Source organism: Neofelis nebulosa, chromosome 2, assembly GCF_028018385.1.
Source record: "Neofelis nebulosa isolate mNeoNeb1 chromosome 2, mNeoNeb1.pri, whole genome shotgun sequence".
NCBI lineage: Eukaryota > Metazoa > Chordata > Mammalia > Carnivora > Felidae > Neofelis > Neofelis nebulosa.
This window is the reverse complement of record NC_080783.1, coordinates 135615524-135636174: the sequence shown is the minus strand read 5'-3', so window position 1 is coordinate 135636174 and position 20651 is coordinate 135615524. Positions and strand designations below refer to the sequence as shown.

At 43.4% G+C, this 20651-nt stretch overlaps 1 protein-coding gene across 4 annotated transcripts; it reads left to right on the top strand.

The window, feature by feature from the left end:
* The first annotated feature begins 12373 nt into the window (after positions 1-12373).
* S1PR1 (sphingosine-1-phosphate receptor 1) lies at positions 12374-17042 on the top strand. 4 transcript variants are annotated; one of them, XM_058716387.1, is made up of 2 exons: positions 12374-12574; positions 14328-17042. In XM_058716387.1, exon 2 carries the CDS (start codon positions 14495-14497, stop codon positions 15638-15640), a length of 1146 nt encoding a protein of 381 aa, XP_058572370.1. In that variant the 5' UTR covers positions 12374-12574; positions 14328-14494; the 3' UTR covers positions 15641-17042. The 4 variants fall into 4 exon arrangements, with proteins under 4 accessions (XP_058572370.1, XP_058572368.1, XP_058572369.1 ...); XM_058716385.1 differs by having other exon boundaries at positions 12374-12679; XM_058716386.1 differs by lacking the exon at positions 12374-12574 and adding an exon at positions 13065-13958.
* The last annotated feature ends 3609 nt before the right edge of the window (positions 17043-20651 follow it).

The following is a 20651-nucleotide window of genomic DNA, read 5'->3' as shown; positions in this document are numbered from 1 at the left end:
ATAAGGTTTTATGAGAAGTTTTTGGCTCTGTCAGTTAGGGAGTCATTTGTGTCCTTAGAAAGGGCAGGCTCAGAAGAATGGTTTCAGAAGCCAGATTGCAGGGGTTTATGAGAAATGGAAATGACCTCTGTTCAGAGATGGTAAATTAAACACTTTCACTTCCCTCCACTCCTACGCTCCACTGACATAAGAGTAAAGGCTTTTGTTTTGTTTTGCTTTGCTTTGCTTTGCTTTGGGCATAAACAAACAAAGGAAAAGAAAAGACAAGAGATAAAGGCAACAAAATTTTGGAAACTTAAAAGAAGAGGGATGAGTGTTAATTTTCTTACTACAACCAAAAAACCCCAAAAACTAAGGCAACAATGGGGGAAGGCAAGAAGCAAGCTGAGTTGCTCTACAGAACCCCAGAAAGGCCCAGAAATTGGGGATTTCAGGTGTCTCTGAAATCAGGGTTGAGAGTGGAGATGAAAACAGATGGTCTGCTTTAGAAGCAGTTAGACTCATCCTTACCCCTTCGTGCTGCCCCATCATGACCTTCCCCAGCCCTGTGTGGCCCAAGGGACTGAAACTCTCTCACTGGAGAAGACACCTGGGGTGAATAGAATGACTTCGATGGTGCAATATCACAGTGAAAACAGGAAGGTTAAGTGGAAGTCCACATGCAGAATGGTAAGACACCCCAGCTTCATTCCTTCACTCTCTTCCCAGGTGCTGCAACCAAGTTTGTTTCTTCTGGGAAGAAGAATGGAAAACTTTTTCTCTGGATGTGTGAGTGCCCCAGAAGAAATAACCTAAAGATACTGACATTTAGGCGTCCCCCAATGAAATGACTCAGCCAGATCATCTTACAGTGTTGTCCACCAGTTAGTAAGGCTCGTTCGCGTGCAGAGCGCTTCCATAGTTTTTCTGTGTGTGTGTCTAAAATCTTAACAAAAGACAAATGGCACCCCGGTATTTCTCTCTATCTCTCTCATCTTTCCCTATAGTGTCTACATTGTGGTGTGAGTGCTAAAAGCCAAAGAGAACAAGCCAGAAGAAGCAATGTCACCTTCAGTGGCCTAGCCTTGGAAGTTCCTCAACATCATTTGTACATCATTCTGATTACAAAGTTCCACCGGGTTCAACTAGAGGCAACATAGTCCCCACCCTTGATGGAGGAGTGTAAGTTGTTATTCTGTAAGAAGGGCACATGGAGTAGGACACAAAAAAGTAAAAAAAAACAGCTTATACACAAAGGATGGAGAAGGAGAATGACATCACAAATCCTTAGCAGAGCTGGATGCCAGCAGACAAGGAACAGTGCCTCAGTGAGGAGCAAGGAAGATAACTTTCAACCTAGATTTCTATACTGAGCCAAGCTATGACTAAAGAGTTAAGACAGGATGAAGACATTTGTATATATTCAACTTTTTTAAATGTTTATTTATTTATTTTTGAGACACAGAGAGCATGAACGGGAGGGGCAGAGAGAGAGGGAGAGAAAGAATCCCAACCAGGCCCCGCTCTGTCAGCACAGAGCCCTGCATGGTGCTCGATCTCACGAACCATGAGATCATGACCTGAACTGAAATCAAGAGTCGGATGCTTAACTGACTGAGCCACCCAGGCGCCCCTATATTCAACTTCTCAAAGAATTTATCTTCCATGGCCCTTGGCCAGGAAACTCCTAGAAGCTCCATCAATATGAAGACATAAAGGGGCGCCTGGGTGGCTCAGTCGGTTGAGCGTCCGACTTCGGCTCAGGTCACGATCTCACAGTCCGTGAGTTCGAGCCCCACGTCGGGCTCTGGGCTGATGGGTCAGAGCCTGGAGCCTGCTTCCGATTCTGTGTCTCCCTCTCTCTCTGCCCCTCCCCCGTTCATGCTCTGTCTCTCTCTGTCTCAAAAATAAATAAACGTTAAAAAAAAAATATGAAGACATAAACAGAGAATGAAGGAGAGCCAGGAATTGAGGCTCTGAACAGGAAAGAAATTAAGGGAACCCCTACTCCCTAGAATGACAACTGTGCTGTAATTAGGATTAGAGAGGACAGAAGACTCAGGAGTGATGTCCCCATAAATAAGATTCATTTTCTGACATGTTTGAATGCCCTGAGTGATAAGTACATTGGAGGCTGAGAAAACCAAGAAAAAGACAATAGTTAAGTCTAGGGAAAACCAGAAGATTTACATGCAAGTCAGTCTGTCCATACATGGCTAAACTGTGAGTAAAATCTGCATAGTCATTAAAAAATTAAATGTAATCTCTATTTGGAAGGTAGGAAACTGTGGGGGGTGCAGTGTACTTAAGGGAGCTAAATCCTAATTTCCAAAGGGCAAATTCAACACATAATACTTAAACTTGAAAATAGGCTAAAAGTCAAAATAAGCATATTATTGAAGAACTTAGAGACAAATATGCAAAGGAAAAGTGAAAGAGGTAAAAGTAGTTGCCATTGGGGAGCAAAATTCAGAGGGGAAATAATTTTTTACTTAATAACTTCTATGGAAATATTTCACTTAAAAACTGTATATATAGGTGATTTAAATAAAAACTACTATTTTAAAAATCACGAGTGGAAATTTCTGTCAAAATATGGAGATTTGCAAATGTTTTCTTCCCTTCCCAATCCCACTGAAAGCAATAAATCGACTTACAAGAACAAAGAAAATGGAAGAAGAAATGAGAACTAGATAGGAGCCTATACAATTGAAGACAGCAGGCCCCCATTTAGAAAAAAATACAAAGTTGGGTATGAAAATGAATTTGGAAGAAGAAAAGATATCACAACAAAGTCCTAGTTTTAAAAATCTAACAGGGGCACCTGGGTGGCTCCGTTGGCTAATCGTCTGACTCTTGGTTTCAGCTCAGGTCATGATCTCACAGTTCTTGAGTTCAAGCCACACATTGGGCTCTATGTAGGCAGTGCAGAGCCTGCTTGGGATTCTCTCTCTCTCTCTCTCTCTCTCTCTCTCTCTCTCTGCTCTTCCCCTGCTCATGCTCCCTCTCTCTCAAAATAAATAAATAAACTTTACAAAAAAATCTAACAAACATCATGAAATTATAAAAATAACAGTATTGGGGGGCCTGGGTGACTCAGTCAGGTAAGCATCCAACTTCTACTCAGGTCATGGTCTCGTGGTTCTTGAGTTCGAGCCCCACATTGGGCTCTGTGCTAACAGCTCAAAACCTGGAGCCTGCTTCGGATTCTGTGTCTCCCTCTCTTTCTGCTCCTCCTCCACTCATGCTCTGTCTCTCCTTCAAAAATAAACACTAAAAATGTAACGAAAAATAATAAATAATAAAAAACAAGGTTTTTTTTAGCTCATTTATTTATTTTGAGAGAGAAAAAGTACAAGTGTGTACAAGTTTGTACAAGTGGGGGAGGCAGAGAGGGAGAGAATCTGGAGAAGACTCCACTCTGTCAGCACAGAGCCGATTGCAGGGCTCAATCCCATGAACTGTGAGATCATGACCTGAGCAGAAATCAAAAGTCAGACGCTTAACCAACTGAGCTACCTAGGTGCCCCCCCTGCCAAATAACAGTGTTTTTATTAACTGCCTTAAACATTTTATAATTCTTTTTTTCTTACATCTTTGGCTATCTACCCTTTGATCTCTTCTTCACGGAATAAAATGTTAAAATATCATTTTCTTTAGAGTGAACAAATTAGGTCTTCCCTCTAGTACCTTTAATCAAAAAAATTTACTATTGGTTTTGAAAACTTTCTTTCAGGGGTGCCTGGGTGGCTCAGTTGGTTAAACATCTGACTTCGATGACCTCACGGTTCGTGGGTTCGAGTCCCGTGTCGGGTTCTGTGCTGACAGCTCAAAGCCTGGAGCCTGCTTTGGATTCTGTGTCTTCTTCTCTCTGTATTCCTCCCCTGCTCATGCTCTCTCTCTCTCTCTCTAAAAAATAAAGATTAAAAAAAATTAAAAAGAAGTGGGAAAACTTGCAGCTTCAAAATTGATTATTGGTAACATGTGAGATTTATTTCAGGACTGTTGCCAAATTTAGGAAAATTGCTAGGACTTTTTTTTTCATATATAACCTGTAGAACTTAAAAACATTCTTAGTTTTCTTATGCTCTAATTATAAATACATTTGAATTGAGATTATCATTAACCATTTTGTTATTGGTGTCTTTACATCATTGTGACATATTTTGAGTTTGATAGTGTCTTTTCTGTGTCAGTATTTTTGTATGTCAAATCAGCTGGAAATGTATCTTTTTCTGGTTCTTATGATTCATTCCTCTTCATTCTATGGATTATCAACACTCCAAGAACATATTCATTGCTTCTATGTGAAACATGTACCTTTCTTTTAATCATGGAATGGGGATAATGGTACTTATCCTATTTTATCCTTGGTATGAGCTGAAAGTTTTTTTGATACAATTTGCTTATTAGCACCAGAATAATTCCTATTGATTTAGCTGCTCATTTTTATTGTTTTTATTTCATATCTCAATAATTTTTAGTGTGGATTTACTCTCAATCCTTTATTACATAACTTATAGATAGCAAAATAAAGTATCCTTTACATGTATATCCAGATGAGGAGTCTGTAATTTCTCATGTACTTTATTGAAATTACCCTAAATTTATTTCCAAACTTCAATAGTTACACCCTACAAATACCAGACATATACACAAATTCTGATCAATCTTTTTTTGTGTGAATTCCATCAAAAATAGATAAAAGGGGGGGGGGCACCTGGGTGGCTCAGTTGGTTGAGTGTCTGACTCTTGATTTCAGCTCAGGTCATGATCCCAGGGTCATAGAATCAAGCCCAAATCAGGCTCCTTGCTGAGCGTGGGGCCTACTTAGGATTCTCCCTCTCTCTCTCTCTCTCTCTCTCTCTCTCTCTCCCTCTGTCCTTCCCCCTGTTCATGAATGCTCTCTCTCTCTCTCTCTCTCTCTCTCTTTCTCTAAAAGAAGAAAAAAACTTAAAAATAGCAGAAAATATGTATGACATGTTTAATAATGATATATATTGAGTTATCAAATATGTGCTGGGAGAAATTGTTTTAACTATGAGAGTCAATGAGAATCAGATTCCTCAATTACAATTTACATGTGACATCCCTGGAATAACTTTCCCCAGACTAGCTTCTGGCTCAGAGTCATGTGACACTGGTCCTGCATGTTTATATCAAGACAGCATGAGTAGCCATGAAGGGCAGTAAAAATAGCCTCGAAAGTCATTTCTACACTAGGATGGCTGGTAATAATATGGATGAAACTGGAATCTCACTCACATATCCTTCTAAACTCAATCTAAATGTAGCCCAAACTCAGCTTCCCCTTAGTCAGATCCCAAAATGCCCACAGTGACTCCCAAACCACCCCTACACACAGGGAAATGAAATAGTGGAGACTTCCTAATTGAAAGAGACAGAAAGTTGGGGCGCCTGGGTGGCGCAGTCGGTTAAGCGTCCGACTTCAGCCAGGTCACGATCTCGCGGTCCGTGAGTTCGAGCCCCGCATCAGGCTCTGGGCTGCCGGCTCGGAGCCTGGAGCCTGCTTCCGATTCTGTGTCTCCCTCTCTCTCTGCCCCTCCCCCGTTCATGCTCTGTCTCTCTCTGTCCCAAAAATAAAAAAAAAAAAAAAAAACAAAAAACGTTGGAAAAAAAAAGAAAGAGACAGAAAGCTTAGCCAATCACAGCTAAAACACCTCACTTTTAATATTTATATAATCATGTGGACATATTGCTAAGACATCTTCCAGGACCTTGGAAACGAAACTCTAAGCAACATTTAGCTTCAAGGTTAATTTGCCTCTAAAATAGCAATGAAATTTTGGAAAACAAACTGATGTGTCTAAATGGCTTGTCAGACAAGAGAAAGTTGAAACCCAAGCTAGAAGCAGGGGGATCTAGAAGCAAGCAAATGTCCCACTAAAGATCCACAAATAGGATTAGGAAATGGAAACTCCAGGTATTTCTAAACATGGTGGTAAATGCCAGTCTGAAAACAAGAGGCCTGAGGGTGAAACATAGGCCCTAGGAGAGAGGAAATGCTTCACACACCACCCCCCACTTCTCTATAACACTGCTGTACTCATTGTTGTCAATATCTTACTTTCCACTCTTTTTCTTTCCTGGTTTTTGAGTAAAATTATCTTTTACAGATGATGATTAGCAGCCAATCTACAGCCCTCTGCCTCCAATGTATCTAATAGGACAAGTACCAATACCACCATTCAGGCAGAAGCCTGGAGGTTTATTTTCTAAATGGGCTAAATCAGAGGATGTTTGGACCCAAGGGCACCTGTCAGGGCAGAGAGCATGTGTATGGAGATCCCCATCACTGTGATTCAGTTCAAATTGAAATACTGAATCATAAAATTCTCCCTTCTTTGCTCCCCTGCCTCCCTTGATTCACTGGGGAAAGTATTAGAAGGCAGACAAGAGATTTTAGAATTCCTCTTTGACAAAGTTGACCAGTCCAGGAATGGAGAGTCCTGTTGGGGTCCTCCAGCAAAAGAACACAACCTGATTACCTAGCACCCTCCATTGGCAAGCCTTCCCACAGAATTTTAATTAGTTTCCAGTGCCTCCCTCTGAAATAGGAATGGGTAGCCAGAGATCACCTGACAATTGAGAAAGCTGCTAGCACCAAGAACCCAAAGAGGAAAATGAGACAATTTAAAAAAAAAAAAGGAGAAAATCTTGACAACAACAATAATATTCTAACATATTTAGAGGTAAGTAAAGATATGGGATCCCTGAAACAGAAACAGAGTTTGGGGGCACTTGGGTGGCTCAGTCAGTTAAGCGTCCGACTCTTGATTTTGGCTCAAGTCATGATCTCGCAGTTTGTGAGTTTGAGCCCCATGTCAGGCTCTGTGCTGAGAGTGTGGAGCCTGCTTGGGATCCTCTGTCTGCCTCTCTCCCTCTCTCTTTCTTTCAAAATAAATAAATAAACTTTAAAAAATAAAAAAACCAGATTTCTGTAAAAATGAAATATTCAGGGTTTTGAAAAAAAGAGCATTTAGAATCAAAAGTCTGATAACACAAAAAGAAATATTAACGGAAGATTTAAAAGATAAAGTTGAAGGGTGCCTGGTGGTTCAGTCGGTTCAGCATCCAACTTCAGCTCAGGTCATGCATGGTCTTGAGGTTCATGAGTTCCAGCCCTGCATCTGGCTCTGTGCTGACTGACAGCTCAGAGACTGGAGTCGGCTACGAATTCTGTGTCTCCCTTTCTCTCTTCCCCTTTCCCACTCATGTTCTGTCTCTCTCAAAAAATAAATAAACACTTATAAAAATTTAAAAAAAGAAAGATTAAGTTGAGGACAAATCTCCCAGAAATCAGAGAAAATATTAAGATATAAGAAATGGAAAATAAATATGATGAAATTTATATATATGATGAACCACCCAAGAGGTTCATAATCTGAATAGTAAGAGTTCCAGAAAGTGAGAATAGAGAAAACAGAGAAGATGAAGTTATCGGACAAATAATTTCTCAGACTATAAAGGGCCCATTGTGGGGGCACCTGGGTGGCTCAGTCGGTTAAGCGTCCGACTTCAGCTCAGGTCACAATCTCGCGGTCTGCGAGTTCGAGCCCCACGTCGGGCTCTGGGCTGATGGGTCAGAGCCTGGAGCCTGCTTCCGATTCTGTGTTTCCCTCTCTCTCTGCCCCTCCCCCGTTCATGCTGTGTCTCTCTCTGTCTCAAAAATAAATAAACGTTAAAAAAAAAAAAATGGCCCATTGTGTGTCCAGGAGAGAACTTGGAAAATCAAGATACACTATTGTATAATTTTGGAATATTGTGGAGAAAGAGAAAGAGATTAGGAAACTGAGATTCCATGAGATTAAAGGAACGTTCCCAAAGTTACACAGCTGGAAACAGGCAGTATGAAGGCTAAACCCAAGTCTGTCATGTTCCATTACAGTTTTGAATGGTGGCAAACAAGTGAAGAGAGATTTATATTGGATCCTAGTTAGTATGAGGGGAAATCATGAGTTATTGGTAGAGGAAACACATAAATATTAATGTAAGTTGAAGATAAAGGGCCATCAGAGACCAAGAATGGAAAGTACAAGAGAGAGAGGAATCACTGAGTCAAGTCTTAAGAAGTCTGGGGGGAGTAGCACAGTGATAGGGGCAAGGGTTTGTCTTGGGAAGGAGTAAAGCTGTGGGCAGGAAATAAGGGTGGGTGAAGTTGCTGCTATTAAGGTGGAACTCGGAAGAGAGAAATTAATGCGGTGGTACTGTTTTTTCCATGAAAGTAGGAGGCTAGTTATTCTCCTAAGAATAGACGAGGGAGGAAGGGGAGGGTTGGATCTTTACAGGGGATTGAGGTGGAGGGGAGGAGTTGGAAAGTACCTGGAGCATTTAGGAAAGAGAGTAGAGTTGCCAGCCTTAGCAAATAAAAATAGAGCTCACTCAGTTAAATTTGAATTGCAGATTAATGACACATAGTTTTTTTGGTATAAGTCCCATAAATTACATGGTATTTTCTCTGACAACCCTTAAAGAGAGATAGTAGAGCATGCATAAAGAACAGCAACGTTGCTTTGAAATAAGAAATGTGGAATGGAGCAACCTCAGTGTGAGTTGGGCATCAGATGGTAACCTCATTGCCAGGAGAAGTGAGGTAAAACATTGGGCTGGCCTTCCAGGCAGCAGCGGAAAGGCAGCTGGGCTGAGAGCCAGGAGATAGCTTGGGGATGCAATTCTTAGGGCCTCTCCTGAGAGTAATGGGAAGAGATATGTGTGGGAACCAGAGACTTGGAACTGGCAGGGAAGCCATTGCTGCAAATTGTTTTGCCCTGCTTTCTAATTTTGCCTGAGTGGTCATCTGCATTTTATATCTAATAGGTGTGCACTAAGGATGGAGATTACTAAGTAATCGTCTGAAAAGGACTTGAGCTCTTTAAAACACTGCATTAATACCAAATGAATGTTGTCCTCACCAGCAATATTCACAAGAAAAAGACTGTTCCCCTACGTAATTCTCTGACACGTTTGAGGTTTATTGTGGTGGTTTGTACTAGTGGTTAAGAGGCTACGGTCCATCTATGGTCACAGCCCACGTTAACCAAGTTACTTAACATAATTCACCTGCGACTCAGTTTCCTTCTTTGTAAAGTTAGGGTAATAATTATTCCTAACTTGTAGGGTCATCAGAAGGATGAGTTAGTATGTATAATACTTAGAATCTGGTACCCAAATGTACAACCTTATATTAGATGTTATAGGTGGATAATGAGATGTTTTAATATTCATTATTAAACTTATTATTCATTATTATACATTTGTATACACTATGTCAGGAAATATGTAGTAAGGAAATCAGTAGTTTTTAAAAAGGACATTCATGGGGGAGGGGAGGCATAAATAGGCAGAGCACAGAGGATTTTTAGGGCAGTAAAAATATTATGCATGATACCGTAATCATGGATACATGTCATTATACATTTGTCCAACCCCACAGAATGTACAACATCAAGAATGAGCCATGGTAGAAACTATGGACAATGGATGATTATGATGTATCACTGTGGGCCCATCAAGTGTAACAAATGTCTCATTCTGGTGGGGATGTTGATGATGGGAAACGCCATGCATGTGTGGGGTATGGGGGCTTTGGGAAATGCCTGCACTTTCCACTCAATTTTGCTGTGACCCTAAAACTACTCTTTTAAAAAGTCTTTATAATTTAAAAAGTGGTAAAAATAAAAATAAATTTATTTTAATAAATAATGTAACATTTAATAATTTAATAAAAATAAATTTAATTTAACAAACCATTTCAGCAAAAAAAAATACTTTCTTCTGGGAAAAAACATTTACTAGCATACTTTTATATATGTTTCACAGACTTGCATGGTTAGGAAATAAGTGGTTTTAAATTTTTTTTTTTTTAACGTTTATTTATTTTTGAGACAGAGAGAGACAGAGCATGAACAGGGGAGGAGCAGACAGAGAGGGAGACACAGAATCTGAAACAGGCTCCAGGCTCTGAGCTGTCAGCACAGAGCCCGATGCGGGGCTCGAACTCACGGACCGTGAGATCATGACCTGAGCCGAAGTCAGACGCTTAACCGACCAAGCCACCCAGGCGCCCCAGAAATAAGTGGTTTTAAAAGGACATTCACTAGCATATCTTTGTATACATTTTATACATATATAGCCAAGAGATGAGTACAATTTAAAATTTTTCTTTTCTTTTCTTTTTTTAAACTTATTTATTTATTTTGAGGGAGAGAGAACAGGGAAGGGGCAGAAGAGAGAAAGGATCCTAAACAGGTGCCGGGGGGGGGGGGGTGGGGGTGGGACTCAATCTCATAAACCGTGGCATCATGACCTGAGTCGAAATCAAGAGTTGGTCGCTTAATGGACTGAGCTACCCAGGCACCCCACAATTTAAAATTTTTTAAACTACCAGGTAGCTGGGTGGCTCAGTCAGTTAGGTGTCTGACTTCAGCCTAGGTCATGATCTCACCATTCCAGAGTTCGAGCCCAGCATCAGGCTGTGTGCTGACAGCTCAGAGCTTGGAGCCTGTTTCGGATTCTGTGTCTCCCTCTCCCTCTCTTGGCCCCTCTTCCATTTGTGTTCTGTCTCTCTCTCTCAAAAATAAGTAAACATTAAAACATTTTTTTAATAAAAAATAAAAAAAATTTAATAAAAAATAAAAATTTTAAAACCAGAGGTTTGTTTCCCTTCAATCCCTTCACTGTGTGTGTATTGACTGCAGGTGTTTGAACTGGGAGACATGCATTTGCACTCATTAAATTTTGGAACTCAGTTCTGGGATGCCTAGTGTAAGCTGTCTTAGTGACATTTCTCTCATCAATAAAATGACCAACAATGCTTGTTCAAATTAAATAATCGATCGTGATAGATAGAGTTTGGGTATGCAAGTCACTTTAATTCCTTCCCCTTCAAAGAACTCATAATTTAGTGGATGGGTTTTTTTGTTTTTTTGGGTTTTTTTTGCCAACTCCACACCTTATGTTGTGCAGGGCAGACTCAGCATATCCCTCCTTTTAAATAAAGGAAGTCCCCAAACCCATCCATAGCCTATTCTAGAGTCTAGAGGACACTCCTCTGCATTTCCACGTTGTATGCATGTGCTGTTGTTTTGTGGCGATGTGCTCCGTGCAACTCGGTTGCTGAAGACTTGAAGGCAGCTGTGAACTTGATTTTAACTGTCGTTAGATTTCTTCTTTTGCAAAATCATAAGATCCCAGAAGTCAGGGTCTGTTGTTTATTCATTCAACCTCCTTCTGAGTCATTCAGGTACAGGGTGTGTCTGTCAATTGAAACTGCACACGGAGAAGTTTTGCGTTCACATCTGCCAGGATGGGAAGCCAGAGCGACCAGGAACTGGGTGGAAATCTAGTAGCAGAGCAGGGCAGAAGTGCTCTGAGCTTGTCACTTAGGCGGAGCTGACCAAGGCCGCCTCTATGTCTCACCTTCTGAAGTAGCATCAAAGTGAAAGAAGAGAGTGGGCGTGTTGGGAGCATGAGGTGTGGGGGCCTCTGAATCCTCCCGAGTAGAAAGGGAGAGAAGGTCACCGGCCTCAGACTAGGCTGGCTGGGTCCTGCGGCTCTTCCCTTTTGGAAATTCTTGTGCTGCCCGAGCTTTTAAATCTGTCAGGCCCCAGCAGCTGACCACCTCCCCAAAGGTCTCAGAATCTGGGACACACGGCTTGGGTTTGCGCCCAGTTGAGTGAGGGGAAAGCCAGCCCTACTTCTCGCCCCGCGTTAGCCCATTCGTCACCGAGCCCCGGGAAAACCACTTTCTGCCCCTCAGACCACAAGTTTCGGGGCTGCAGTGGGACGGGGGTAGGGAGAAGCAGAGGAACCTCCGGGACCATTCTCCCTTCTAGGCTGCTGCATATCTCCTCCGCGTCTGTGGCAGCCCCTTGCCAGCCTCTCGTCCCCGGTGGGCGGCCGGGACTCGCGGGGTGTAGGCTCCTCCTTTCCCTGTCTGCACAGAAGCGGCCCCGGGGCGCTCCGCCACGATCTCGGGACTCCGATCCAATCGAGAGTTTGCGGGGGTAGGGAAACAGCGAGGTGCGCTGCGAGACGCCGGGCCGTCCTCTGCCCCCTGAGACTTTTCGGGAGAAAAGTTTCCAAAGGCTCCCCACGTCCTCTCTTTTCTAAGACTCGGGAGAACGGTGTCTGGGAGCGGTGGACAGCCGGGCGAGGGCTGTGATTTATGCATCAGAGTCCAGGGGGCACCAGCCTCCGTCCCTTCTCTGTTTTCTTTTCCTTTTTTTTTTTTTTTTTTAATTCGGTTGCCTGGGGGGGGGGGGAGGAGGGTGTGTGCACGTGTGTGTGTGTGTGTGTGTGTGTGTGTGCGCGCGCGTGTGCGCGCGCACTTGCGCTTGCTTCTGCCCCAGATCTTTCCTGGACAGTGAGTCTCCGAAGCCGAGATCCGGAGGCCCGCAGCCGCAGGCGGAGGGCGTGGGGGTTGAGATATTAACCCCTCCCCGCCTCTTCCTAGGGAAGCCACACGGCCTCAGCGGGGCGCTCGGTGACTTCAGCTAGCGGGCCGGCGCGGGCCGCGGAGAGCAGGGCTGGCCATTGGAGTGTGCGGCTGCGGAGGGAGGGGACCCCGACTCGAGTAAGTTTCAAGAGCGTAGCGGTCAGTCGGGGGCGGCAGCAAGATGCCGAGGGCGCAGTGGAGACCCAGAGCTGTCCCAACGCAACTTCGTCCTGCCTGAGCGAGGTAGGGGACTGAGCGCGGTGCCAGCGTGGGCCGGGGGTGCGAGGGACCCCCGCTGCAGGAAGTGTTCAGTGTTAGAAACGAATTTTTAAGCCGGAACGAAGCAAAACGGAAACTTTTAAAACATCCATCTCTGGGCGCTAGAAACATTCATCCCTGGGCTACTAAGCCCAGTCCATCGGATTGTCCTTGGGGCACTTGTGATTTAATGAAGTTTGGAAAAGGGTTCAGTCCGGTTGCAAAACCGACTAGAGGTGGGGGAGAGTGGAAACTGCGGTTGGTCGCAGAGGGGTGGGGGAAGGGGCTTAGTTTTGGAAATCTTATAGACAAAGAATATGGGAGGTGGGGGTGGGGGTGGGGGTAAGGGCTTAAACTTGCACTGCCGGCAAGGAGGGTGTGGAATTAGATGGGAGAAACGCCGAGTTTCTGGGTACGAGCAGCGTCGGCTGTCCCAGGAACTGCTCTCTGTTACGCCCCTTCTATCACATTGCGGCGTTACTTTGAAACATTTCAACGAGTTACAAGTAGACTTCTGCGAACCAGTGCCATGTTTCATTCTCTCCACACTTTCTAGTTCTGTGAGACGAGGCAACGTGTTGGGGGAGGGCAGTAAGTAAAACTACCGCCTCACGTTTAGCAATGCACCAGACGTACGTTCAGGCTTCTGGACAGTAGATTTGCACTTGGAATTAGGAATGTAGTGGCATGTATTGTTATCGTTAGTAGTATAACTTATCTCGCGTGTGTGTGTTGGCCAAACCCACAGTAACTAAACATACTCCTTATGCAATCAATGAATGTGCGAAACTCCTGGGATTTATTGCAATCTCTTATGAATGATTTTCACTGAACCTTTAGATTTTCTTGCATTAGCTTACAAGAAAAAAAAAAAAAAAGAAGAAGAAGAAGCAGCAGAAGAAAGAAAAGGCAGTTGCTTCACAGAGGCGTTAAGCTTTCCTGTTTACCGCAAGGCTGGGGCGGGCTTGGCTGCCCACACCATGCGGCGCCCTCGGACCCAAAGCACACCTGTTCCTAGAGAGTTATTAATAGAGCCCAAAGAATGACTTACTCTGTCAAGTGATTTTCGTGCGAATCTAATGTCTTGCATGGCAATTAGGAGGTGGTTCTCTGTTCTTTTAGCTGGGTGGTGCTGTGCGTCTCCACCCTCATATTGGCGGTTGGGTCTCTTCCGAGGAGAGACTAAGAGCTGGTAGTGAACCCGCTGCTGAGAGGGCGAATGCTCCAGAGCACCTCCAAGCTGGAAACCTGGAGGGGGATCGAGGTGGGGGTGTGAGGGGGCCGAAGGGGTGTTAAATGGGACTTGCTTCTCTAGTTTTCCCATTTCCACTTGGATGTGACACAGGGAGAGTTTTCGTCTTGTCGAGTTGGGAGTTTTCAGTTTGGGTAAAATATTTTTTCTCCCTTCCCTTACCCACCCTACTCCCCCTTTTTTCTTTCTTTCTTTTTTTTTTTTTTTTGCAAGAAATAAGAATTTGATTTTCTTTTTCTGAAATCCTTCTCCTTGCGCTTTCCCCAAGTTTACTTAAAACAAATCCATGACAAAACTGGAGCACTGCCTTAGCTAGAATGAATTATGCCAGTGTGCTGTGGCTTTTTCCCTGACTCTCTCCTCTTTGTGACTTGTTTAAAGCTGCTGTTCCCGAGGCCCTCTCCAGCCAAGGAAAAGCTACACAAAAAGCCTGGATCTCCCTGACGGAACCACCCCCCCACCGCGGCAAGTGAAGGCTCTCTCGGCGTCGCCCTCTAGCGTTCTTCAGGAGAAGCGCCACCCCCGGGTTCCTGGAGACCCTGCGCACCATGGGGTCCACCAGCGTCCCGCTGGTGAAGACCCACCGCAGTTCTGTGTCTGACTATGTCAACTACGACATTATCGTCCGGCATTACAACTACACGGGAAAACTGAATGTCAGCGCGGACGAGAACGGCATTAAACTGAGCTCCGTGGTGTTCATTCTCATCTGCTGCTTTATCATCCTAGAGAACATCTTTGTCTTGCTGACCATTTGGAAAACCAAGAAGTTCCACCGACCCATGTACTATTTTATCGGCAACCTGGCCCTCTCAGACCTGTTGGCGGGAGTGGCCTACACGGCCAACCTGCTCTTGTCTGGCGCCACCACCTACAAGCTCACCCCCGCCCAGTGGTTTCTGCGGGAAGGGAGTATGTTTGTGGCCTTGTCTGCCTCGGTGTTCAGCCTCCTAGCCATCGCCATCGAGCGCTATATCACAATGCTGAAGATGAAACTCCACAACGGGAGCAACAGCTTCCGCTCCTTCCTGCTGATCAGTGCCTGCTGGGTCATCTCCCTCATCCTGGGTGGCTTCCCCATCATGGGCTGGAACTGCATCAACATGCTGGCCAGCTGCTCCACTGTCCTGCCGCTCTACCACAAGCACTATATCCTCTTCTGCACCACCGTCTTCACCCTGCTCCTGCTTGCCATCGTCATCCTGTACTGCAGGATCTACTCCTTGGTCAGGACTCGGAGCCGCCGGCTGACCTTCCGCAAGAACATCTCCAAGGCCAGCCGCAGCTCTGAGAAGTCGCTGGCGCTCCTCAAGACCGTGATTATCGTCCTGAGCGTCTTCATCGCCTGCTGGGCGCCCCTCTTCATCCTGCTCCTGCTGGACGTGGGCTGCAAGGTGAAGACCTGCGACATCCTCTTCAGAGCGGAGTACTTCCTGGTGCTGGCCGTGCTCAACTCCGGCACCAACCCCATCATTTACACTCTGACCAACAAGGAGATGCGCCGGGCCTTCATCCGGATCCTGTCCTGCTGCAAGTGCCCCAGCGGAGACTCCGCCGGCAAATTCAAGCGGCCCATCATCGCCGGCATGGAATTCAGCCGCAGTAAGTCGGACAACTCCTCCCACCCCCAGAAGGACGATGGGGACAACCCAGAGACCATTATGTCCTCTGGAAATGTCAACTCTTCTTCCTAAAACTGAAAGCTGCCCGACCCATGGGGAGAGTTCTTGCATGGTCACCCCACCACCCAGTGTTTGGAAAACGAAAACAAAAATAAAAAAGTCTCTGTGCCTCCCCCGCTGCCAGGGAGGAGCTGCTGGGAGCCAGACGGAGGGGGCAGGGGGCAGAGTAAGAGCAGCCTGGTGGTGCCGGGGTGTTGGTGGGTTAGTTCCTGTGAACAATGCACTGGGAAGGGTGGAGATCAGGTCCTCGCCTGGGATCTATTTCCTACCCCCGCCCTGGAGCTTTGATTTTGCACTGAGCCAAAGGTCTAGCATTGTCAAGCTCCTGGAGGGTTCATCTGGCCGCCCCTCTAAGACTAAGGCCCCAGTGTGAGAGCATCTGTGGAGAGCTTGGAGGAGACGTTTTCTCTCACCTTAGTTGCCAGCCCAAGTGACTGTGTGCACTTCTGCGTCTCTGGGTATGCCCTGCATATCCTACCCTCCCTTTCCCTTCACACCCCTCCTCAAAATTCTGTTACTTTATATTTGAACGACCTGGCGTTCATCAGAGCCAGGGTTGTGGCACGGTCCATTTCCTGATCGTCTGCAGCGGGTAGGCCGTGTTCAGGAGGGAAACTGTGAGGAATGGAGATGGTTTGGAGATGTAAAGCAATTTTATTTGCTGAGGCCAAAGTTTCCACGTAAGCTGGATCAGTTTTTGGAATTTGGTTACAGTCACTTTGATTTTTTTTTTTTTTTCTTTTAACAACTTTACAATGAAGTATGTTACAGCATCGTTATCCATTGTGTCTGAAAGTCTGCATAAGTCCAGTTTATCTAGATGCTATCAACCGGGATCCTTTGTGTCATAGGAGAATCAAACAAGTGAAACAAGGTGAAAACTGACTGGGGGTGACTTTGTAAACCAAGAGAGATTTCTTAAATGAGTTTGTCTAACAAATACAACGTCTGTCTTTGGCACTTTTGTTGACGTTTATTTCAGAGTGTTGTTGTGTGAATTATTTCAACCAACAGGATGGTTGTATTTTGTTGTGTTAAAAGTACTTGCCGTGATTTTTGAATGTATTTGTTTCAGCATTTTATTGGACTTTTCTAACCTGTGTTAACACCGTTGAACGTGTATTTCCTAAGAAAATACAACCCTCTTGTGCCATTAAAGCATTACTTTAACTGATAGGGAATACCAGAAGTTTTAAAATACAGCTGTTCATTAAATAGTTAATTAAAGATGTGTATAAATGTCACAAAAAATAAAAATATATTGCTGTCTCTTTAGTATGGTTTTCAGTGCAATTAAACCGAGAAATGTCTTTTTTTAAAAAAATAGTATTTAATAGGTTTCTGACTTTTGTGGATCATTTTGCACATAGCTTTATCAACTTTTAAACATTAATAAACTGATTTTTTTTAAAGATTCCTTTGTGAATAGCATTTTTTTTTTAAAGAAATAAGACATTGTGTTTGACTATGTGGATCTTTAGAATCAAAGTTAAGGGCAATTTTCTGTTACTCTTTAAAGAATTTCACCTTGATAAACTAGGGTGTGAAAAAAAATGTGGTTTGTTAAAAAACCACTCTATCTTTTTCAGGAAGAGAAACTTCAATAAGTTAACACTGAAGAGTAGTAAAAAATGCAATGAAAACCACCAACCTCTAAATACCACGCTGACAAGTAAATGCCATTATTGGAGTTTTAAATTGCATTCGAGCCAAACTAAGTGTTACACAATAATTCTTGTCCTAAAACACGGGCTTTTAAAGAAATAATCTACAAGAATGTAGTTGTAAATCTAATTTACATTGTGAAACGCAATGGTTGCTTCAAGCCCATCAACAAAAGCTTTTACATTCTTGGCTTTCCACCAACATGCTGGGGAAATAGGGATATGGATCTGGGAGATAGTATATTAAATCACTTTTTTCCAAGACACTGTCTTGGCTTCTCCCAGACTGTCTTTTGGACAATATGGGACCACAGTGTAGTAGGAGCACATAGCTAGCAAGGAGTAGCAAGTTGTAGAATGTAGGTTGAGTAGTATACCCCTCATACCTGAAAACTTTCAATAATCTCTGATAGCTTTGGCGCCCTGGCCATTAATTGCTCCCAACTAGGCAATGAGACCAAGGGCACTTTGTAAGCGCCACAGAATTACTGTAATAATTGTTTCGATGTTATTGTCATCTTCACTGAGAATTCATTTGAAGGGTTTGGGTGTGTTTGGCTCTTCAGTCCCGTTATTGCTGTTAGAATCTGTGCTTTCAACTGTCACTGCATATGCACAGGACACAGTTGGGACATGAAGATAAACCTCACCTCACAGAGTAGATGTCATTTCTGGGTAAGGTTAACTGTGGGAAACAGAAGTGTGTTCACGAAGGAAACCTTAGGTCACAACCTCCAGTTTCCTGAAGGAAATGCCAAAAATGTGCTGAAGACAAAAGACTGGAAACAAACTGGAATGTCTCTATCCATCTGTCTGCTGAGGCGGAAGGAATGAGTTCATGTTGTACTCACTTCCTAGAGCTTTCATTGCAGAGTCAAGCATAATGGAAAAGCCCATCCATTTCGTGTTTCTATGGACGAAAAGTGTTCCTACTATTGGTTTTATCTTTATAAGCAAAGCAATGACTCACACAACATGGGGAAGTTGAGGTAGGGCAGCTGACCCTGGCGGGGTTTGGAAAACTCATGACAACGAGTGACAGAGAGGACAGCCTTACTTGCCCACCTGTGAGCACATTATCCAGTCATCATATGTGCATTCTTCCTGGAAGTACCACACTGTGCCTTTCATTCCAAGAGAGCTGGACAGTCATGGACTGTGGTTTTCCTGGGCAGGTGTGGGACAGAAGCCTACCTCTGGCTGAGAAGCAATGGCTGAGATAAAGGAGTCCTTGGTGGTATCTCAACATGAATATCTGGTTTTAATTTAGTATATCCTGAGAATTGAGGATGAAAACAAAAATCTCAGTAACTATTTTTATACTAAATTTAAATGTCCATAAAGTTTTGATTAAAAAACTTATGTAGTATTTTTAAAGAGGAATAAAACAGGCAGCCTGAGAAATACTTGACATATTCTTGTAAATGGGCCCCTGGTATAAATATTGAGGAAAATTACAAAATGACATCAAACAATACTTTATTCCCAATGATATTAAATGTGATTACAATTCTACAGAACACTCACATAGAAATTGTATGTAAGAAAAATGCTTGCCCTTGCTTTTTAGCCTCGCTATAAGTAGAAAAATCAAATTCTTTAGTAAAAGTTAATCTAGTGATATTAGAAATTCCAACATTTATAGTAATAGAAATGTTGCATTTATGTTAACTAGAGAATGGATTTTATTTTGGCATTATCAGTACTTTGGTTGTGATTTATGGCATCTTTAATGTTCCCCCAATGTAAAAAGTCTTATTATGAAGGTTTTTGTTGTTTTTGTTGTTTTTAATTTTAGAGAGAGGGGCCAAAGGAGAGGGGCAGAGAGAGAGAGAGAGAGAGAGAGAGAGAGAGAAAGAATCCCAAGCAGGGTCCATGCTCAGCATAGAGCCTAATGTGGGGCTCAATCCCATGATATTAGGATCATGACCTGAGCTGAAATCAAGAGTCCAATGCTCAACCAACTGAGTCACCCAGGTGCCCCTTTTTGATGAAGCTTTTAACTTACTTTCAAATTGGATTAATTTCTGCCATAGACACTGCCTATGATAAGGATGCGCCCAATGTAATATCCTTGTAGTACTTCTAACCCAGACTGTACTTTTTGAATGATTTTGACTCTTCTTGCCTCCCTTCAGTGTATCTCTGAGACCTCTCACATTTTCTAGGTAACTACAAATGCAGCTCTGTTTGGGAGCTACTACTCTGAAATAGCAACTTCAAAAAGATGATCAGCTCTGTTGGGGAAGTCCTACAAAGTGAGGACTTGAAGTTTAAGTACGATTAAATATCAGCAACCCCATTTTCAATTGAGAAGTAAGGGATAATACTTGAGTGACACATTTAAAAAATGTTTTCATTACAAAACTGTTAAATTTGAACTTGTAAATGGGTCACTGACTCAAAAATTAATTTCTAACCAGGAACACTCTTATTTACCTATATGATGTGCAATAATCATTTTCTGTGATCTCTTTGTAACGTTCAGTTATTCTTTTCTTTCATATTGCTTTCTCCAGGGGTGCCTGAGTGGCTTAGTCAGTTAAGCATCTGACTCTTGGTTTCACCTCAAGATCTCACAGTTCATGGGTGTGAGCCCACACTGGGCTCTGCACTGACACCGCAGAGGTGTGTCTCCCTGTCTCTCCGCCTCTCCCCTGCTCGCTCTCTCCACCTCTCCCCTGCTTGCTCTCTGTCTCTGTCTCTCTCTCTCAAAATAAAGAAATAAGATTTTTGAAAAATGGTGCTTACTCCATACCCAGCTGGAATGGTGTTTTCTATGGACACCTCAGTAATTAGATCAAACTAGATCAATCTCATTTGTTTCTTAACCAACCACATCAAACTAGATGTGTCTGTGTTTTCCGCAAATAGTTTTAAAACGTCTGGAGGGAGGAATCACAACTAACCAAAAGAAGCCTTTATAGGGCCTATTAGAGTATTCTTTCCCTGTGGACAAAGTAAGTTCTGGATGATGAGAAATCATAATATATTACATCCTTTCCTCCAATCTTGCTGCTTTTTTGATGTGTGCTTCACAAGGCCCAAGGAAAGGGACTCAAAATACTTTTTCACACATACCATTGCCTTCACTGCCATAATGATTGGAACTAGAGTCCAATCAGAATACTCAAGCAAGCAAGCAAGCAAGGTCTACTTGAATTACTAAAAGCCTTTTCATTGCTTACAAAGGAAAAGAATTAAAACAAAAACTTTTTAAATGTTTATTTATTATTGAAAGACAGAGAGAGTCAGAGTGTGGTCTGGGGAGAGGCAGAGGGAGAGGGAGACACAGAATCCAAAGCATGCTCCAGGCTCTGAGCTGTCAGCACAGAGCCTGACGCAGGGCTTGAACTCAC